We start from the raw sequence: 18,950 nt of genomic DNA on the forward strand, positions 1-18,950 counted from the left end.
TGGGTTGCTAGACTGATGAAGTGGACTTCTTTGCTTCCTTCATATGCTTCATTATAGAGTAAATGGCCTGTTGCAGGCTGCCGAGGTAGGGTCAGACAGAAAAATAGGTAATTTTTGAATATCCTATTGGTATTCTTGCCAAAACAAATCTTGCTAAGTAATGATGTATCAGAATCTTACTGTGGTGGTTGTTCTGCTTGAGGTAACAGATCTCAGCAGTCCTGCAGATGGGAAACGGTTTGGTGAGGGCTTAAATCCTTGTGTTCTGGTTCTTCCTGTTTGTGCACAGATAAAGCTTTTATGTGCATAATCTTCCAAATGAAAGTTGAGCATAACTAAACAGTAATTTACTAAGGCTGTGTAAAGGGTAAAGTAGGAATTTACTTTTCTGCCTGGTTGTTCATTTTCTGCCTACTTCCCACCTTTTGAGGGACGCGAGTATTGAAGTTGGGTATACATACATTAATTCTTTGGAATTAAGCAAGTATTGCTAGCTTTCCCCATCTTTCCCCCAAATATGTTAGTGCTTCCTCAATTTTGTTTAAAGTTGTGGATGTACTACAGGCTCTTGGAGTTATTCCTGCTTCAAAAGACATACAAGACACACAAGTAATTAATTCAGTCACAAGAAAGTCACTTGGAGTAAGATAGGAATTTGAATATGTGTATTTCTGGCTGACTGAGTTTAACAAATTGGTTGAGGAAAAACACATGTAGCATTCTGATAAATACACATCTTCCAAAATGTTAGTCTTAAAAAAAAAAAAAAAAAAAAAAAGGGGGGGGGGTGTTTAAGCAGCAGTGAAATATCTCAGCCATCTTTCTATGTGCTATCACTTAGTTTATTTCCCAGTGTAGAACTGAGCTTAGCAATGCAGAACGTAAGTAGTTCTGCTTTAATCGTTGTCAAGTTTGACACTCTTGCTTTTTCCCTGCTAGTTCTTATGGAACCTGCTTACAGAGAATTGAATTCATGGTTTTGGGGGTCATTATGTAATCTGTTCTATATTTTGTGTCTGGTTTCTTCAGATAACTTAATGCAGATTTGCGAATCTGCATTTTTCTTTATGCTTAAAATGACCAATGTGTAAATATTACTTCAAGACTTCAGCTAACAAGCAGCAATTAAGCTTCACATATCCAAAAAGTGAAGAGTATGGGATAGGTAACACAGTGTTAAAATGATTTAGAGGCCAGAGCCAGTTTCTGGCCCTAAATACTTCTGATAATTGTCAAGTCCTTTTGCTGGTCTTTCCAGTTAAGATCTTTGAGAATCCACATTACTATCCCTCAGCAGAAGCCCTCTTCAGCCACAGGGTATAGGTGTTTGTGAGGGAACGGGGAGTGCTGACTAATGTCTGTAACATTTATAAAAGAAACAGCTTTTGTTTCACAGTAAAAACTTGTTACAATGCTAATTAGATAATTCATGCTATAATTGCTTGTTACAAAAGAGAATAAAATACATATCAGCTCTGTTTCTGAGCTATGCACCTCGTTTTTTATCTGCCTTCAGCTTCTGTGTGCAAAGTTCTTTTTTAGTCATCCATTTTTGCAATGTTTTGTCATGCATCTAAACTAAGCACAGGAATAGGTCCTCCGAATGTCTTGCTGAGTTGCATTTCAGGTTGTTCATTGCCAGAGAGATTTGGGTTTGTATGTACTTTGTAAAGAACTCTGGTTGTTGGTCTTTGCAGTTGTTATTAGTACAAACGAATAATTACATTTTAAGTACCCTGTAAAACAAAGGCAGCCAGGAAGCAAGTTAGAATAACAATTCTGGTAGTCTGATTTGCATAGTTCAAAATCTAGAAAATGCTGCCCATGTGTAGGAGGATTGCTGGTTCTTCTTTAAAGTTGTATTTTAGATTTTTGTTACAGATTGAAAAGTAACTGCTTGGGGGTAAAGGGTATGTGGGAGGCATTGCAGTAAGTTTCTGAAACTTGTGAAGTCGAAGATGCAATAGAGAGCTTTGAAAGGATAAATATTGTAGAATAGGTCATTTATTGAACATGTCTTTTAAAAACCCCAAACAGCTCTTAATTAGCTTTAATACCATATTGGCAGTCTTTTGGACAGACAGTCTATTCTCTTCCAAAGATAAGACACTAGCGATGGGAGTTCTCTCCACATTTTGCACATGCAGTGCTTCTGACTAAATGGTTACAGTTTTGAATAAAAAGGTACTTTTCCTCCTTTCCCCCCTTTTTTCTTTTTTTTTTTTCCTTCTTTTTATTAAAGAGGTACTTGCCATATACATGCTCTCACACTGTCACTTTTTCAAAAGCAGGAGCAATGGACTATTTCTGACTTGCCCATGCAACAGTCAGGAGGAAAGAATAATGTAATGAGAACTAGTATTTAGGAACTCTGTGAGCTGGAACTCATAAGTTCAGGAATCTGACAGTATATATAGGCTACTAGACTGTTTCTAGATCTTATCAGCTGCCAGTTACAAATCCGTCTAACTTCTTACCTTATCCATGCCATTAGTATGTATTGTTCCAAACAGGAGACTTTCATTGGTCATCTGTTAACTTTTTCCATATTTTTATTTATATGCGCATGTATAATACATACAAAGAACACGTTTAATAAAATGTCCTTAAAAATCAGCTTGCTTCAGTCTGCATAAAATCATTTCTATACCAGGCAATGCTGTAAGCTGATATTTGCATAACACTGTGGACAAGACCACCCTTCCTTGATGACTTGCATTTGGTGACCTTGAAACCTTCTGTAGATCTGGGGATACAGCAGCAACTCTGTTCTCCAAATAGACCTGACTGGCTGCTTTTTTCAGAAAGTGGGAAGTCTAGAAAACGGCTTATTTTTGGATGACTGGGTGAAACAGTGCTTCGCATGCGTTTTTCTGCTGTGAGGTTATATATTAGTACTCGTTATATGTGTGGCACTTCTTTCCAGGGAGACAAGGATATTCTCTCCCAGAACTTGAAGGCAGAGCCATTATCCTTCATTTTATTATTCAAAAAAACCTTCTTGCTGTAAGAAAGAGGGATTGATTTCTTTTCTACAGTGGTGTCTGTGCCTCAGCAAATCGTGAAGATGGCATTGCCTCCTGCTGCTTCATTCATCTTCAATATCATCCTCTGCTCTCTGATGCCCTGTAGGCGTCTCCTTGGAGGGTTCATTTCTATCTTCTCTCTCCCTAAAACATTGTTAAGGAGTAGAGATGTTTATGAAAAGCAGCTAGAAATTTTACTGAAGAGATTTTGTGTTAAAATGGTTTTAGACTGCTCTAAGCTGACCTGGAAGTGTACCAAACTGAAATCCGTCTTACTGGTGATGCAAGAGGTGCATGAGCTACTTTTTTTTCCATAGCATGTATATAGAGAAAATGTGACTGGTATATCTTTTTTCATCCCACTTTTCTTCCAATGGTCTGTTTCCATCATGAGAATAAATAAAAGGTTTCTATCTTCAAGTGATAATTCTGAATGCAGAGCGTCAGAGTGATTTAGGCTAGCAAGGACAGTAACAGCTATAGGGACTGAGAGAAACGAGAAACAATCTGGGCTTTGCTTCTCAGGTAGCTGTGTGTGCTTGACTGACTTGGGCTTAGTAATTCGGTTCCAAGGTTTGAATGTTTGGGTTCTACCCCAGAGATCACAAAGGTGTCTGGTAATACTGGGCATATTCTGTGAGAAGAGATGGGAGCCACTAGGGTAGAAACTGAAAGGAGAAAGCAGTGCACACTTTCCTTGATTTCTTTTTTCTCCCATGCTTTCCACTCCATATGTTGATGCCAGAGGGAGAACATGAACCCTTCATATGTTCCATTTGGTTTTCTAGAGAAAGGTACTTACGTCATCTCATAGTCCTTGTCCTTGTCCGCCCGACAGCAGCAGCAATAGGCTAAAACACCAATAACTATAATTGCAGCAACAGCTCCACCAATGATGCCAGCGTAAAGAGCTATGTTCATGGATGCTATACAGGAAGAAAAGAATTAGTCCTTTGCAGGGAGAATGGTATCAAATGCAATCAGCACCATCACTGGACTTCAAATCCCACCACCAGATGTCAGATCTCACTACCAGATCCAGACTGAGTGGAAGCCACATTTATTTGACTACAGCAACTGGAATTAACTCTGTACTGGGTAGCTGATAAATCTGCAGGAGCAATCAGTTAGACAGTGGGAGGGAGGAGGTGCTGGATCTGTACAACTGATGCACTTTCTTGATAAAGTTTAGAATCAGACTTTGGGGGCTCAGGTCTATCTTACTCTACACTTATTTTTTTTGTCATCTGTGAACTAACCCTATGAGTTAGTGAGTGCTCTATGAGCATGTAAACCAATGCAGAGAATCTGTCTTAAAGGTAAAAAAAAATGTGCTATTTTTTTTGAGAGAAAGCAGAATTTTATAATTCTGACCACATTGTCTCCATTAATCCTTTGCCATTTAGCTAGGGTACTTTCTCTGGTACTATTCTTCTAGTAAGCAACCCCGTCTCTTACGTGGCACAACGCTGACTGTCATGTTGCAAAATTCCTTTCCCACAATGTTTGTTGAAGTGCAGATGTAAAAGCCAGAGGTATCCGCAGAGATGTTCTTCAGAGTTATTTGTTCCCCTGTTACAAAACACAAATCCAGTCCAAAAAAGAAAAGAATTAAAGCAGGGAAGGAAGTGAGCACAGCAGCCCTTCAATTCCAGCCCTGGGTAGTGGGAGTAATGAGAGGTTATTAAAGCTGATGGATTGCTCTGTCTTGCTCGGGAGCTGCCATGCTTGTCCCTAGGTTTTAGTGTGATTTGTGGGAGGACAAACGGAAGTGTGCTGTTTTGATTACAGGGAACATGTGGCATTAGAACATTGCTTTTAGAAAGAAAATTGTAGGTGCAGGGTAAAGAAGTATGTGTGTTTGGTAAAAGCTCTTTTGCAGTGGATTTTGCTGAGGAACGTAAGATGGCCCAAACCAGCACCTGGCTTTGAGAACTGGCCATCTGATGAATTAACTTGTAAAACAACAAAAAGCTCTGAAATTCTCCAGCTCTTAGGAATTCAGATCTGAATTGTTTAGCAGTGGAGGCAATAGTTTTCTAGTCTTGAGAGGTGGTAAAGCCTGTGAAGATAAATGAAGGAAAAGAAATGCAGTGACATGGGATTGCTACGATACTGATGTTTTCTGTCCACCTAACAGAGCTTAGAACCATATACTAAAGCTTAGCTCTGTCTGTTCAAGCAGTCAGTTTTTGTTTGTTGTATCTCTAGCTAACATTTGTACGTGTAGTCCATGCTTTTTGCTTGTGACGTGCTGATAAAGGTCCAGATTCCTGCTTTAAAAGAAAAAGGCTCTGAATACTTTTCAGTGACATTCCTGGTTTATTTTCCCTGTCATCTCACTTCTTTCCAGCCCAGTTGTGGGACTGGGATTCTGTTTAGTCTCTGCTGGCGCCTAGCGCCAGATAGTAAAAGAGCATGCAAACCAAGAAATAACAGACTGCATGCTTGGTCTTGGTTTGTTTGTTTGTTTGTTTTTTAAGTCTCTACATACTATCTGTGCTTACTTCCTTTTTTTTTTCTTTTGCAATGTGATGTTCATAGCTCTCGAGACTTGCAGTCTATAACTGGACTGTAAATCCTCCTATATTAAATCAAAAGTAATTGACTGGTGCGTCAAATTGGGAAAAATGCAGGTCAGATACTATCAGTTTTGGAGTGGCTCCTAAGGGGATTCTGCACACGCTGCAGCACTGGGACTTGCTTAGCACAAAGCACAGAAAGAAATCGCTTGTAGCAACAGTAGGGCATCCAGCCAGCTTGGGACAGAAGGGGACAGCCGGCACACTACTTGGACATTGGTGCTCTGATGAAAACAGAAATGAGGTGGAAATGGATCAGAAGAGACGCCTGTCCCGGAGAAGAGCAGGATGATGGCAGAAGCAGGCAGGCAGCTGCAAGATGACAACTCCCAGTACATTCAGGGCTGTGCATGATCCATTGGCACCACTTAGTGGCCAGTTAAATGAATAAGGTTTGTGTCCCTGGTGATATTTCGTCTTTTGCATATTTTATGCAAGAATCGGCTAGTGAGTGTTGAATATCCTGTTGAGTCTGATCAAATTTAGTTTACCTCCATAGCAATGCTACAGTAAGTTAAACCAGGAGGGGTAGGTTCAGATACTCAGTCTTTCTGGAGCTGAACATACCAGGAAGAAACAAAGCTGTTTAAAGGAGTAAATCTGAGTCCTCTGTCACTACTACACTTCAAAGAGTATTAAACCCTCAATTCTGTGTGAATAGTTCTACTAAAGGTCCTGTCGTGGAAATTCAGTTCCTTTTTTTTCCAGATTCTGACTTAAAATGAAAGCAGATAAAATTTCGGGGCCTGTGTGACAGTCCTAAAGAACCAGAAGCCTCTTTTGTGCCCAAAGCAGGAATAGTGTAACTGTTTCTCGTACTACCCTCCTCTAGGTGAGGAGTCATCTCTGGAAGGAAGGTAGCTTCCAGAGCCAACTTTTGTTTGCCTTCACTCCAGAAAGTGACCTGGTCATTGTTGAGCAAGCTGGGATGTAAAGACACACCAGTTAGAAAACTCAGTGTTATTCCTCATGTTCTGCCCCCCACTGCGTCCAGCAACTGAGAAGTAATTACTTCTGGCTGCTTCCAGAGTGAGCCAGCTTTCTCGCCAGGTGAGAGCTGAAGTGAAAAAGTTACTGACCATTGTTACTTCCAGTAACAGTCCTTTTGCCGCTGCTAAGTTACTCCTGAGTGTGTCTTGTATCCAAAGGACAACTTTTCAAAATCCTGGTCAGAGAAATTCCTAGAAAAAGCCTTAAGTGTGTTTTTATATTTGCATTTCAAAATCTTTCCAGCCCTCATCTACAGAGAGCTGAGAAACTTGATGTCTTTGAATTTCCCATACCTTCTGTTGTTTGTAGTACACGGGGCTCATTTTGTACATTGAAGCTTTGCCAGGTATATCTGGGCTTTGGGGAGCCCTCATGAGAAATGCAGGTCAGATTGATTGTCTGTCCATATTCTGCTGTCCCCAAAATCCTGCATTCTGGCTTGGATGGTGCAACTGAAGGAATTAAAAATGAAGGAATTTTATTGATCAGAAGTATTTTTTTGTTTCAACCCATCTCCTGCACCTGTGGGTTTTATTCTTGCTAAACAGAGGCTGGTCTTGCACCTACCACCTTCTTCTCAAAGGAACTGGAGTGAACTTGTCTCTAATTTGTTTCTCCCTTCTTGGCACTGGTCAGCCAAGAAGGAATTGTAAGATGCTTTCTGGGATATGTCTAATAGAATTGGGTAACTCATCCTTTGATAACTGGAGTATGACAAGCCATAGGGTGAATAAGGAATGCCCTGTAATAAGGCAAGGGTTATGAGGAAAGCGAACTATACAACTCTAAAGACTATTTTCTACAGTCAGGTATCTAAAGGAGTTGGGTGCTCTAAGCCTTCAAACTTACTTCCATAGTAGCAAGAAAAGACCAAACATGGAATTGTGGAGGATGACTTCCTGGGAAATTTTTTTTCTGTTAGAAAATCTATTGTCTAAAACAATGTGGATATTAGAGGGAGGACAGCTTTTTAGCTAACAGATCTGGTCTTGCCTTCATCATGCTTACCAAGGACGAAAAGAGCCAAGGTTGCAGTCTGCCGGGGGGGGTCATTCCTTAGACGAACGTTGCATACATATGTCCCATTGTCTTCCATAGTCACTGCATTGATGGTGATACTGATGTCCCCTTTGTCTACATCACCACTAAACTGTATACGGTTTTCATAGCCCTTGCCATACTGTACGAGTCCATCAAAATACCTAGTGACAGCATCATCCTGATAGAGAGGGAGGGAAAATGATCAATCTTAGTTTCTTCAGTGTGAGTCCACAACCTAACTCAATGGATTAGCCTACTCTTAAGAGCAGAGCAGCTTGGAAAGGAGAGCCTTAAACTGCCCCAGGTTGTCAAAAAGCCAAGAAAAACATAGAAGTTCAAAAGGTTCTGGGTTTCTGTCTGGAATCCCCTTCTCCCACCTTATCTGAAGTTAGAGACTATGATTACACAAACTCCCTTGCTTTCTTCCAGCAAGGATCTTCAGAGAAGAAACCCTTGGCAGTCACTACAGGGAGATCTTCAAAGGCTGCTTCCCCTCTCACTAGTTTCCAAGAAGTCAAGGAGAACTTTAGAGGTCTCTTTACCTTCAAATACTCCACATGAATGTAGGCGATGTCAAGAATCTCTCCATGCACTATTATCATCAACTTAAAACTTTTTATATAGTATCAAAGATATGTGTATATATATAAATATCTATATAAAATACATACGCTAAATAATATACATATCTTTTGATAAGGTATCTGAATATTTAACGTATTTTAATAGATGTAAACCCACAGTACATACAGTGATGTATCTTCAATACACAGTTGCAAGACCAAGAGAGGGAAGAGAAGGGTGGGGGCTTGCCTAGTATCATGCAATAGATTTGGAGTAAATTCCATCTAGCATCAGAGTTGCTGTCTGCATAGTTCTGAGATTAAAGAAAGTCTTGAAGGAATCTTTTTCTTCCAGCACACATTCCTGCCTACAGTCCTGCTTCCATCTCTCCTCCCACCCCTCTCTTGGATGCCTTATCATATGTTTCTTTATGCAACTTGATTTACCGCACTATTGATTTTCTTCCAGACAACAAAATCTCCTGAGGTAATGGAAGCCTTAGTTTTAAAATGACAGTGGAGAGTAACGTTGTTCCCTCGTGCCACCTGTATTTCCTTGGCAGGTGCTTCCACAGTGAGGCCATGAGCAGTCACCAGAACTAGGAAGAGAATAAATTCTGCACTCAGCAAAATTAATGACATCTGGATTCCACGTTTTCTCTCTTTGGCTTTCTTACGTGCCACAATAACCCCACATCCCCTCTGTCATCCATGACATTCCCCACTGAGCAAGAAGTGATGTATGCTGTGGCTGGTTGACTACAGGAAGCTGCTGCACAGGATGGCTAAGAGCTAAACTCTGCTTTCTGTTCTTCGCTTCCCTCTTCTTTACCCGGACATACATTGCCATGGGGTTTATAAAGATGTTGGGGTTTTTTTTCTGAGCCCTCTTTCAGTGTGATTGACATCCATTGACAGTTCTAAACATACAAAGGGAGACAGATAAACAGATAATACAAGTGCATCAGCAGTCTTGAGGATTCAGGCTAAACTAACAAATTGATATTGTCAAATTTCAGGGATCAGGAAAACCGTCAAATAACTTGCCTCAATCCAAGTCCATAGAGAAGTGACATTTTGTGCTAGGGAATCAAAACCTGTTCATGTAATGCCCTGAAAAGAGAAAAACTTAGAAAAGCAAAGAGATCTTGAAAGAAACAAGAATAGTTATTCTTTTTTAAAAATTAGTAGTGTAGTAGTCAGCTTTCTCCAAGAACTGTAGCTCCTGCCTGTGGAGCACAGGAATAGCTGAGAGCTGAATAAAACAGAAATCCCTCTGTGCCCTGGTGAAGCATGCAGGACACAGGGTAGGTGTTTCTTGTGTGCTGTATTCCATTTGACTTGATGCTTAATTCATCATACCTGAGCATTAACTAGTGGCAGGTCTTAGTTATTCTCAGAATTGAGCTGGAGGTTTACCTCTGCCCTGCCATAGATGACCTTCATGCCTGTGGAAACCTGTGTTTAAAAACGCCTGCTTTCTCCTTACAGTTTGTGTGGGGTTTTGGAATTTTTTTATGGCATCAAACTGAATCATTTGAAAAAAATCTAAGTCTGAAACCAGTTAAAGAGAGTGCAGGGAGGCAAGAAAGGGAGTGCTGCTCAGAGGCATTCCCATGGCAAAGAGGAACATGGTCCAGTAAGGAGGAAAGTGGAGGAGGGCAGACATGTATGCTCTCCCTGAGAGGGGCATGCTGTGTATGGTGGTGAAGGTTTGCTTCTGAAAGAACGAGGCTGAGTCAGCGTTCCCTGGAGAGGATTTACCTGGAAAGTTGCCATCTAGCAAGCTTTGGGTCCTCATTCTGCCATATCTCTGTCCAGATTAGATCCATAAGGAAGTGTAAAGTGTAAGGGAAAGATAAAAAGACGTCTAGATTCCACCTTGAGTTGCAAACATGATTGTGAATACATACTTTTTTAGACAGGAAAAAACCACAGCCACATGCATTAGGTCAGTAAGAGTAAGCCATTGGCAAGTTGAGCACTACCAGATCCTTGACTATAACAGCAGTGAATGATAGTGTCCCTGAGAAAATAACAGCATAGGGACCCAAAAGGTTTTGTTGTCACTGCACTAGGAACCTGCTGGTACCAATTCAGGTAATTGCACAGGGTAACACGGGACAGTTGGCACAGGGATCTGCTTTTAGCTGAAGTGCTCATCTTTTTGCATTCCCTGTCCCATAACTGAGTTGTTGTGTGGTCTTGCACAGTTAATTAGTTAAGCGTGTGTTTTAGTCTCTTCCTCTGTGACATGGCTTGTGGTTTGTGTTCTCTCAGGGATTAATTCATCTACGTCTGCTGACAGCTATGAGAAGGAAATGAGCAGGGCAAAGTATTTCTAACATGGTTTTATTGCAGCCACTCCCAGGTCTTTCCCTGCTCTGGAGCACCCAGTGCAAGGGCCATGTTTGCATAGCCCCAGAGCTCTCTCTGACTGTTGTTTTCATACAGCCCTCTGTATGAGAGACACCTATGAAAGCTTTCTTGTTGCCTGTTGCAACTGGATAGAGATGCCTTCCTGCATTCAGGTGAAAAGCACCACTGTCTGTACTAGGAGTTGGAGCAAACCCCATTTCTTGATCCTTTTGTCACTCAGAAACTGGTTCCACCAGGCGGGCTTCACTAACAGGTCATTAACTCAGCCCTGAGGCAGAGAAGAGACTGCCCAGCCCTAAGGCTTCCCCTCACAAGTGCTTTTCCTTCTTCCAATTGGATGACTCAAATTCTACAATAAATATCTTTGTTTGTTTTTTTCCAAACATGTCTTCAGTGCAGAGTTGGGGAACAGCTGAACCAAACACTGCGTACAAGAGACACAGCCCGTAACAAACGAGACTGCTTATTCATTTGTTGCTGTCACCCTAATGCCCCATTTCTTCTGATGCTCTCCCATTTTTCATCCAAAACATCTCTTTCTGGCTCCCACTCCTCCCTTGTTAGGGCTCCTTCTGGCTCTCAGGGAAGCTGCACGGTTTCATTCTGGGACGCCATTTAATCACGATGATTTCCTCCTTCCCCCTTCTCACCACATTTCACTTCTTCACAAAGTCACCAACAGGCAGCTGGTCATAGTCAGCATGTCTAAAAATTTGGGTGTATTCTTCAGGGGTTGGGGTTTTTTTCTGAGGGAAAACAATCTATTTGAAGTATGGCTGAAGGGAGGGGAGGGCCAATTCTGAAAGAAATTCAGAAAAGGAGAGAGGACGAATAGCCTATATAGTACTAGAGGGATGACATCACCAAGATTTAAGCCTTAGAATTACTTTTTTGTGTGTTATCAATTAGATTGTTTATAACATTTTAAGAAATTGAGAAAGCTTTTATCTTCCTCTGCTCAACTTTAAACATTTGTACTTGTACAGAGGAAGAAGAAAATCAAAGTGAAGTGTCTATTTTCACATTCCTTACTCAGTAAGTGTTAATCAAAACAGACTGAAAGGCAATTAGTAAAACTGGAAACAATTAGAGGAGTATTCTGCTTGCTGAAAAAATTGAGATTCTGATCAAACAAAATTATTATTGCTGATTTGTCTTGGTAGATTTGGCTAGCGAGAAGAGTAGGAAAAGTGGAAATGTTTTACTTCACTTCTATGAGGAAATGCTCTGACTTTTAATTCCTCCATCCTTTACCTCAGAATTTAGCTGAAATTTAATTCCAAAGTGGGAGAGGGGAAACCTTTTAAATGTGAAATTTGCAGTAAAAGCAAGCATTTTGTTTGATTCAGAATGACCATTTGGGGCTTTTCCTTCAGCAAGAAGTTCACAGTACCAGTTATTCACACAACTGCAGTGAAAAGCTGTACAGCAGGAGAAATCAGCCTGTGCTGAGATCCTGATGGAGCTCATTCAGGGCAGCTCTGGCATCCCAACACTGCACTGCCATGCACTGTGCAGTTTCTCCACTCTGCTGCAGTGCGGGAATCTGCTATATCTTCTCCAAAAATTTTTCACAGGCCAGTAATTTAACACTGAATTATTACTGTTTGAGTCCTGCCCAAACAGGCAAGAAAAGCTTCACCCAACATACATATTTCTGCTCTGAAAAGTTTGCCATTTGTAATTTGGACAGCATGAAAGATGAGAATAATGAAAAAGAAGAATTAATACCAATAGTGTTACACAATTTATATAATGATCATCAAATCATGACCCAAGTCACATTTGTTGCATATGGAGCACATCCACGTTTTCTAATTATGTTAAACTGTGAATTTCCTTCTTGTGGGTCTTATTGTTGAAGTGAGGTTTTCAGGATTTTTGGTAAAAAACCAAAGCAATTTCCATGTGTGTAGCTTTGTTTGAAGCCTGGAAGAAGGTGTAGGAGCATTCGTATGAGAAGATGAGAGTTTAAAAAGCAGTGGAACTGAGACTGTAGGCTCCACAAGGCAGGATGAGAAAGGGCGTCTGTGATGAAGGCCAAGGGTGAGCTGGCTGATTTATACGCATTAGTAGGGATCGTTGTGCATCCCCTTGACGTGAATAACATAGAGAGATCACAAGTTGTATCTGACTACATATAAACAGTAGGATTTAGACTACGGAGACATACAGTACATGCAGATTTATGTATAAAAGAATAAAACCCAAGGACTTTTCCACATCCAGCTGAGGAAGTTCCTTCTTCAGAGATAAACATTGTATTTAACATAAACCATTAAAACTGTTTTAAAAAATATTTTCCAGCCTCATGAAGAATAGCATTCTTTTCCTTTTCCTAACACTGTCTTGCGGCTTTGGAAGATGCCTGTGAGTCTGGACATTCAGCACAGAGATGGTAAACATACCTGCCCAATCATAAACATGAAGGAACTTTTACTAAACAAAAAAGAAACACACCAAGTCCATTGAAGTACTCGGACTTTGTAGTGCTGTTTCCTTCTACCCAACCCTTGAGGACATAACCAAATTAGTACTCACTTGCACTGAAAATGAACAGCCAAAGTCTTTTCATTGCCGTCCTCCTCATCTCCCTTGTCTTACCTCAAGGTGCTCTTGTAATCTTTAGGTGGCTGGGTAAGTAATTGGCTTTAGCTGAAGGGCTGCCTCACAGTAGCATCACAGGTTCACTGCCTCAGTCTCTTTTAAAGTGCTTCTTCCCCAGTCTGCCACGCCCCTTCTGGCCAGAATGACGAGCCAGATCGCTTTGACATCACTTCCTGCTCTCTGCCTAGGGGCAGAGAGGAGACTTGTGAACTCCTTCCTTAGTTGTGAACTTTCTTCCCCAATTAAACTGCCTTTCCCAGTTTCTTCTAACAAGCCGGTACATAAAGCAAGAGAAGAGGCAACCGAAAGGGTGCGGTGACTGGGAGTGTACAATACAACAACTGAAGTCGTGCATGTGATGACATGTAACTAGGGGAGGATAAGCCTCATTCATCTTAAATATTTATTAAGGGAGCCTCGGGCCAGAGTTAAAAAGGTATTGAAGTTTCACAATGCAGGCAGCTGCCCACATCCAGGCTTTAAGGAACTGAAGTGCCTAACTCCATTTACTTTAAATACCTGTAAGAATATGTAACTTATGAGAATTTGATGACTAATGGGTTATCTAAATATAAGTGAGATGCATCTCAGCCAGGTTCTTATGCTTTTATGCCTACTGTTCAACTGTCCCAGTGTGTAGCTTGTACAACAGCCGTAGGTACCAAAGGTACTTTCTACCTTTCCACTGAAAAAGGCTGTTAGATAAACCAGTCAATGGCTTGTAGCATGCTAGCTACGTATCCATTGAGGTGCGTGCAGTGAAAGTCCAGCCACTGCTCATGTATTCTGGTTGGGCACTTGGAAAGCACAAATAACTGCTAATATAATTGACTCAAGAATAAAAGGAGGACTGATGGCAGCTCAGGCAAATACCTGACATTATATTTAATTGAGTGCAGCTGGCTAGCATGTCTTTTAAACTCTTCACTGCCAATAGGCAGCAAGGGATGTTCCTATCTGGGATAGTCATTTGTGCTCTATTTCTAGCCATTTGAGAGATGAAGTCACTTGTAGGGTGTGAGTGATCATTTTAAGCATCTTAGATGGGGACTTCGTGTCTTTAGACATCATCTTCAGATTAAATTAATCATACTCACAATGCAGTCAAAATACTGATGAACACTGTTTTGATTTTTGAAGGAGGCTACCTCAAAAGTGGGTGTCTACACTGGAGATACCTGTGTTTAGTCCAGTAAAGTGGATCTGGGTCTTGATCTCGTGGTGACCCCATACTTGCACGGTAAACCTGCCAAAAGCCGCACTAAAGACTGCCTTTTTGTCTATATGGCAGTTGTTCAAAACACCTCTAAGATAGTGAAATTTAGGAGTGACTGGAAATCCAATCCCTCTGATAGAAAGTACAATCTATACTTCTGTGCTTGATACATACCTCAGTTTTCTTCAAACAAACTGTTAGCACAAAGCAAATTAAAGCGCATGAGTACAGAAACTGTATTCTTTGGCAATCTTCCAAATGAGGACAGCCAGTAGAAAAATCCATCCTGCTGTATGCATCTTGTCTTTGATAGGCTGCAGGCATTAGGAGATGGCAAGGACCCTGCAAAGAAAGGAGAGCCTTCTTCCAAAAACAGCTTGCTAACCTCTAAATGCTAACTACAAATGACTTAAGATGTAAACAAAACTGGAGCAAGGTCAGTAGTCTCCTTTCTCCTCTTTGGAGCCTGCAAGGATGAGGTTCCTCACAAGGATGAGTTTCTTAAATTTTTACCTCCTTTAAAGACTTTAAGATCTTTGTGACTTTATCCCACAGCCTCCAGGGAGAGACATGTAGGATCTTTACTCTAGCTTCCACACTATTGATTTTGCTCCCATTTAATATTTTAACTGAATCTGATGAACAGAGACAGTGACAGAAATGCTATCACTGTACACCATCTGCCCATACTTCCTCTGTTAATTCTCAGTTCTCTGCATAACAGCTTTGAGTATTCACTGGAGGAACTTGGTTACAGTCCCTGCCAGATACTGTACCAACTTGGTAAGCTTTCCATTACCCTCTTCATGGAAATAAGACTTTCACTATTGTTTATACAACTCTCTTCCCTCTCCTCTCTCCAATAATTTCAAAACCCACTTGACTGATTTCAGCTACATTTGACAGACAGATAGTAATCTTAAAGATGGGAAGTTCCTTTCAGTCTCATAAAAATCAGCAATCACAATCAGTTGGGATAAGAGAGAAATCTAAATTAACGGTACCTCTTAGGCATTAATCATTGTTTTCCATTCCAAGAATCTGTGGTTGCGCAACTGATGCCCCTAACCATGGTCTGACTTATCTCTTGCGCAGCCAGGCAGATAGGGAAATACGGTATAGCGAGTAGTCACAGGGGCAAGAGCTGATGGCTCCGTGAGGGATGTTTATTGTGCTGGGGCACCTGGACTGCAGGATACACGTCCATTGGAAACCAGGCTTGTTAATCCCACTGCTTGTGGAAATACATGGGGTTTAGTCTGTTTTCTTAACTTCAGCAACTGGCTAGTAAAAAACCCACAATAGAGAGAACTTGCAGAGTTAAGCTGAAAACAGTGCCTATAACAATAGTTCCTCAAATACCTAAAGCAGGTCTGGGCTTAGTAACATTACTGTCTAAGAGATGGTACGTAGATTAAGCACTGCATTTTAACCCTGAAACAAATGCACTATTTTCACAAAAACTTGTCATTTAACTGTAAAAGTAACAAGGTGCATCCTCTCCAAGCATATTGACACGCGTCTAGTTCCACCACACTGGGGAGGAGGGACAGGCACTGGATCTCGCCTCACGGTCCATAACTTGGACAGGCTGCCTTATCTGGTGTCCGTGCAGAAATACTGGTGTGGAAATGATTCACTGTGGGAACAGTTTTACCCTGCCTATCAGCCACTCAGTTGCATTACAAGGAAATAAGTTGGTGCTGAGATTGATAATATTCTGTTGTTTTGGAGACTTAGCTAAATAAGCTGGTTTCCTAGGTATTATAGAAAGCATATGCTTCAACACCTGATACTTACATAAATCTGATATTAAGACACTTGTTTAGATGCACTTTATTTATTACTTTTGTTAGTTATTTAGGCCTAGATTGGAAAAGGTATTTAGGCACTTATATCCTGTCACTTTTCCCTGACAGTTCTGGTTGTGGGACTCAGGAGCTGTTGATAAATGCCAGAGGCAAATGTACAGTTTACCTATGAGAAGTCGGTAGAGCTGCCCAAACAGAAAGACTGGGACAGCTGGCAATTTTAAGATATTTTAATTTTCTTTCTGGGTTGACTTTCTTTCCCTGTCTAGTGCCAGCTGCCAAAACTCACAGGCATTGGCACCACAGGTAAAAGAACTGCCATAGGTACGGGCAACACTGCCAAAGCTTTGCCATGGCCCTATTTAGGCTAACACAGACCTATGTCTTAGCATAGGCTGACACACATCGACTTCTTTATCGCTCACCCATGGGCAATGCAAACCCTTGAAGTCTAGTTTTTGCTGATGGCTGCAGCTCTGGGGAATCTTTTTGCTGATATATAGGATTTTTAGGGGATATTATTAGCTTATTTACATGAAACTCCCATTGACATGAAAAGCTTTAATATGAAACTAGGGTGGCTTCATTGTCTTGCCAAAAATACATACTCTGATAAGGCTCACCTATAAAAGCCAGTGAGGATTAATGCATAGGTAGCATAGTGCTAACACTGTAAATGATAGTAACTCCAGTTAAGACAGAGAAAGAGGAACCTTCCACCAAGATCCCATCTTTCCCACCTAAGAGGACAGTACCTGGCCATGTTCAGTTTGGGTTCATCTTTGAATGGTTATATTAATCACCAATAAAAGATGCCCAACCACTTACAGCTTGTTACTTTTTGCTATGTTTGCATGTGCATAGATTCATTAGCAAAGATTTCTAGCATCCTTGCTTCTGTTCTGCATGGTCATCTTGATGCCATAAAGCAACACCTTGTAACAAGCAGTGAGGGATAGCTGCCAAGCTGCCTGCTGCCTGTGTATTCTCCACAAGTCTGCAACATATGCGATCCTATCTGCATCTCTACATGTGAATGGTTGTGATGGGCATGGCAGGGCTTTCAGGTCTAGCCATCATCCCCTGCTGCAGTTGTATCCTAAAGATTCATGAACAGGATTTTCAGAAGCAGCTCAGTGACTTAAAAGCATCAGTTTTTATTGGATGTCAATGGTATATGTGCTCCCACAACATTTAGGTCCTTTGAAAACTCTCTTCTCCAATAATAAGGGAGTCCATAGGCAAAATTCTTTAGATCACTTCCTGCCTCAATTAGCAGTAATTAACAAGAACACATGTGGCACTGCACTGCAGAAGTGGCTAAAAATGACATTGCCTAGAGGATGCAGCTGTAGGATCAACACAATTCATCCTCTTTTGGTACATGAAACTGTTAGGATCTCTTCAAACTTGTAATCAGTAATCCATTTCTCCCCTTGATATGACACCCAAGATTCAATGTACCACTTTCTCTTGTTCCTACTTGCTCGCCCCAGTAACTTTATTAACACAAGTCTAGGCTATGAGCACACAAAGACTTGAGTGCCTGTTTCACAGCTCTTCCCTGCCATGATGTGGCATCCTTACAGATGTGGCCCTATCCCATGTGGGGATGCAGCACTCAAGTAAGAAGGAAGGGGGGTATGCAGGCCCTGCCCAGCAGCAAAGTTATCTGTGGTATGAGATAGGTCAGTTCTCTTTCCCACTTCCTTGCTTGTTTGCTTGTTTGTTTGCAAAAGGAATCAACAGTGGGATGTCATTGCATGACTCAGAACTGGAGCCCCCAGTACAGGTAAATAGCACTTAGACTTTCATCTGGTTCTGCCCCAGACCAGCCTGGCCCATGAGCTTTGCTGGGGAGTCAAGAGATGGGAACTGGAGGTTTCCTGTTCGAAAAGGCATCAGAGAAGACACTCTGTCTTCTGTACCTCAGTCCTAGCTCCTCCAAGAACAAAAACCAGCTAATTGTACAGTCATAGAACCACAGAATGGTTTGGGTTGGACGGGACCTTAAAGGTCATCTAGTCCAACCTTCCTGCCATGAGCAGGGACATTTTTCACTAGACCAGGTTGCTCAAAACCCCATCCAACTTGACCTTGAACACTCCAGTGATGGGGCATCCACAGTTTCTCTGGACAACCTGTTCCACTGTCTCACCACCCTCATAGTAAAGAATTTCTTCCTTATATCTAATCTAAATCTACCCTTTTAGTTTAAAATCATTGCCCCTTGTCCTGTCACTACAGGCCCTGGTAAAAAGTTTCTCTCCATCTTTCTTATAAGATCCCCTTTAAGTACTGAAAGGCTGCAATAAGGTCTCCCTAGAACCTTCTCTTCTCGAGGCTGAACAGCCCCAGCTCTCTCAGCCTTTTTTCATAGAAGTGTTCTAGTCCTCTGATCATTTTGGTGGCCCTCCTCTGGATCCAGTTTAACAGACCCATGTCTTGTGCGGAGGGCCCCAGAGCTGGACACAGTACTCCAGGTGGGTCTCACTAGAGTGGAGTAGGGGGAAAGAATCACCTCCCTTGACCTGCTGGCCAGGCTGTTTTTGATGCAGCCCAGGATACAGTTGGCTGTCTGGGCTGTAAGTGCATGTTGCCAGCTCACATCCAGTTTTCCATTCACCAGTACCCACAAGTCCTTCTCCACAGGGCTGCTCTGAATCCATTCATCCACCAGCCTGTACTGATACCGGGAGTTGCCCCAACCCAGGCGTAGGACCTTGCACTTGGCC

At 41.5% G+C, this 18,950-nt stretch overlaps 1 protein-coding gene across 1 annotated transcript; it reads right to left on the minus strand.

The window, feature by feature from the left end:
- Positions 1 to 2,534: 2,534 nt before the first annotated feature.
- Positions 2,535 to 13,291, minus strand: GPA33 (glycoprotein A33). The gene is made up of 7 exons (XM_052794520.1): positions 13,123 to 13,291; positions 8,650 to 8,801; positions 7,607 to 7,817; positions 6,892 to 7,050; positions 4,485 to 4,598; positions 3,829 to 3,952; positions 2,535 to 3,170 (listed from the first exon to the last, which is right to left on the minus strand). Exons 1-7 carry the CDS (start codon positions 13,169 to 13,171, stop codon positions 3,089 to 3,091), a joined length of 891 nt encoding a protein of 296 aa, XP_052650480.1. The 5' UTR covers positions 13,172 to 13,291; the 3' UTR covers positions 2,535 to 3,088.
- Between the last annotated feature and the right edge of the window lie 5,659 nt (positions 13,292 to 18,950).

The sequence above is a fragment of the Harpia harpyja genome, chromosome 8 (genome assembly GCF_026419915.1).
Source record: "Harpia harpyja isolate bHarHar1 chromosome 8, bHarHar1 primary haplotype, whole genome shotgun sequence".
NCBI lineage: Eukaryota > Metazoa > Chordata > Aves > Accipitriformes > Accipitridae > Harpia > Harpia harpyja.

Excerpts from the sequence above, each read along its gene's own strand:
- GPA33 (XM_052794520.1), bottom strand. The coding sequence starts at position 13,171 with ATGAGGAGGACGGCAATGAAAAGACTTTGGCTGTTCATTTTCAGTGCA. Across the intron at positions 7,051-7,606 it reads CTTGGCTCTTTTCGTCCTTG|TTGCACCATCCAAGCCAGAA; the intron begins GTAAGCATGATG and ends TAATTCCTTCAG. Across the intron at positions 4,599-6,891 it reads TGTACTACAAACAACAGAAG|GGGAACAAATAACTCTGAAG; the intron begins GTATGGGAAATT and ends GTTTTGTAACAG.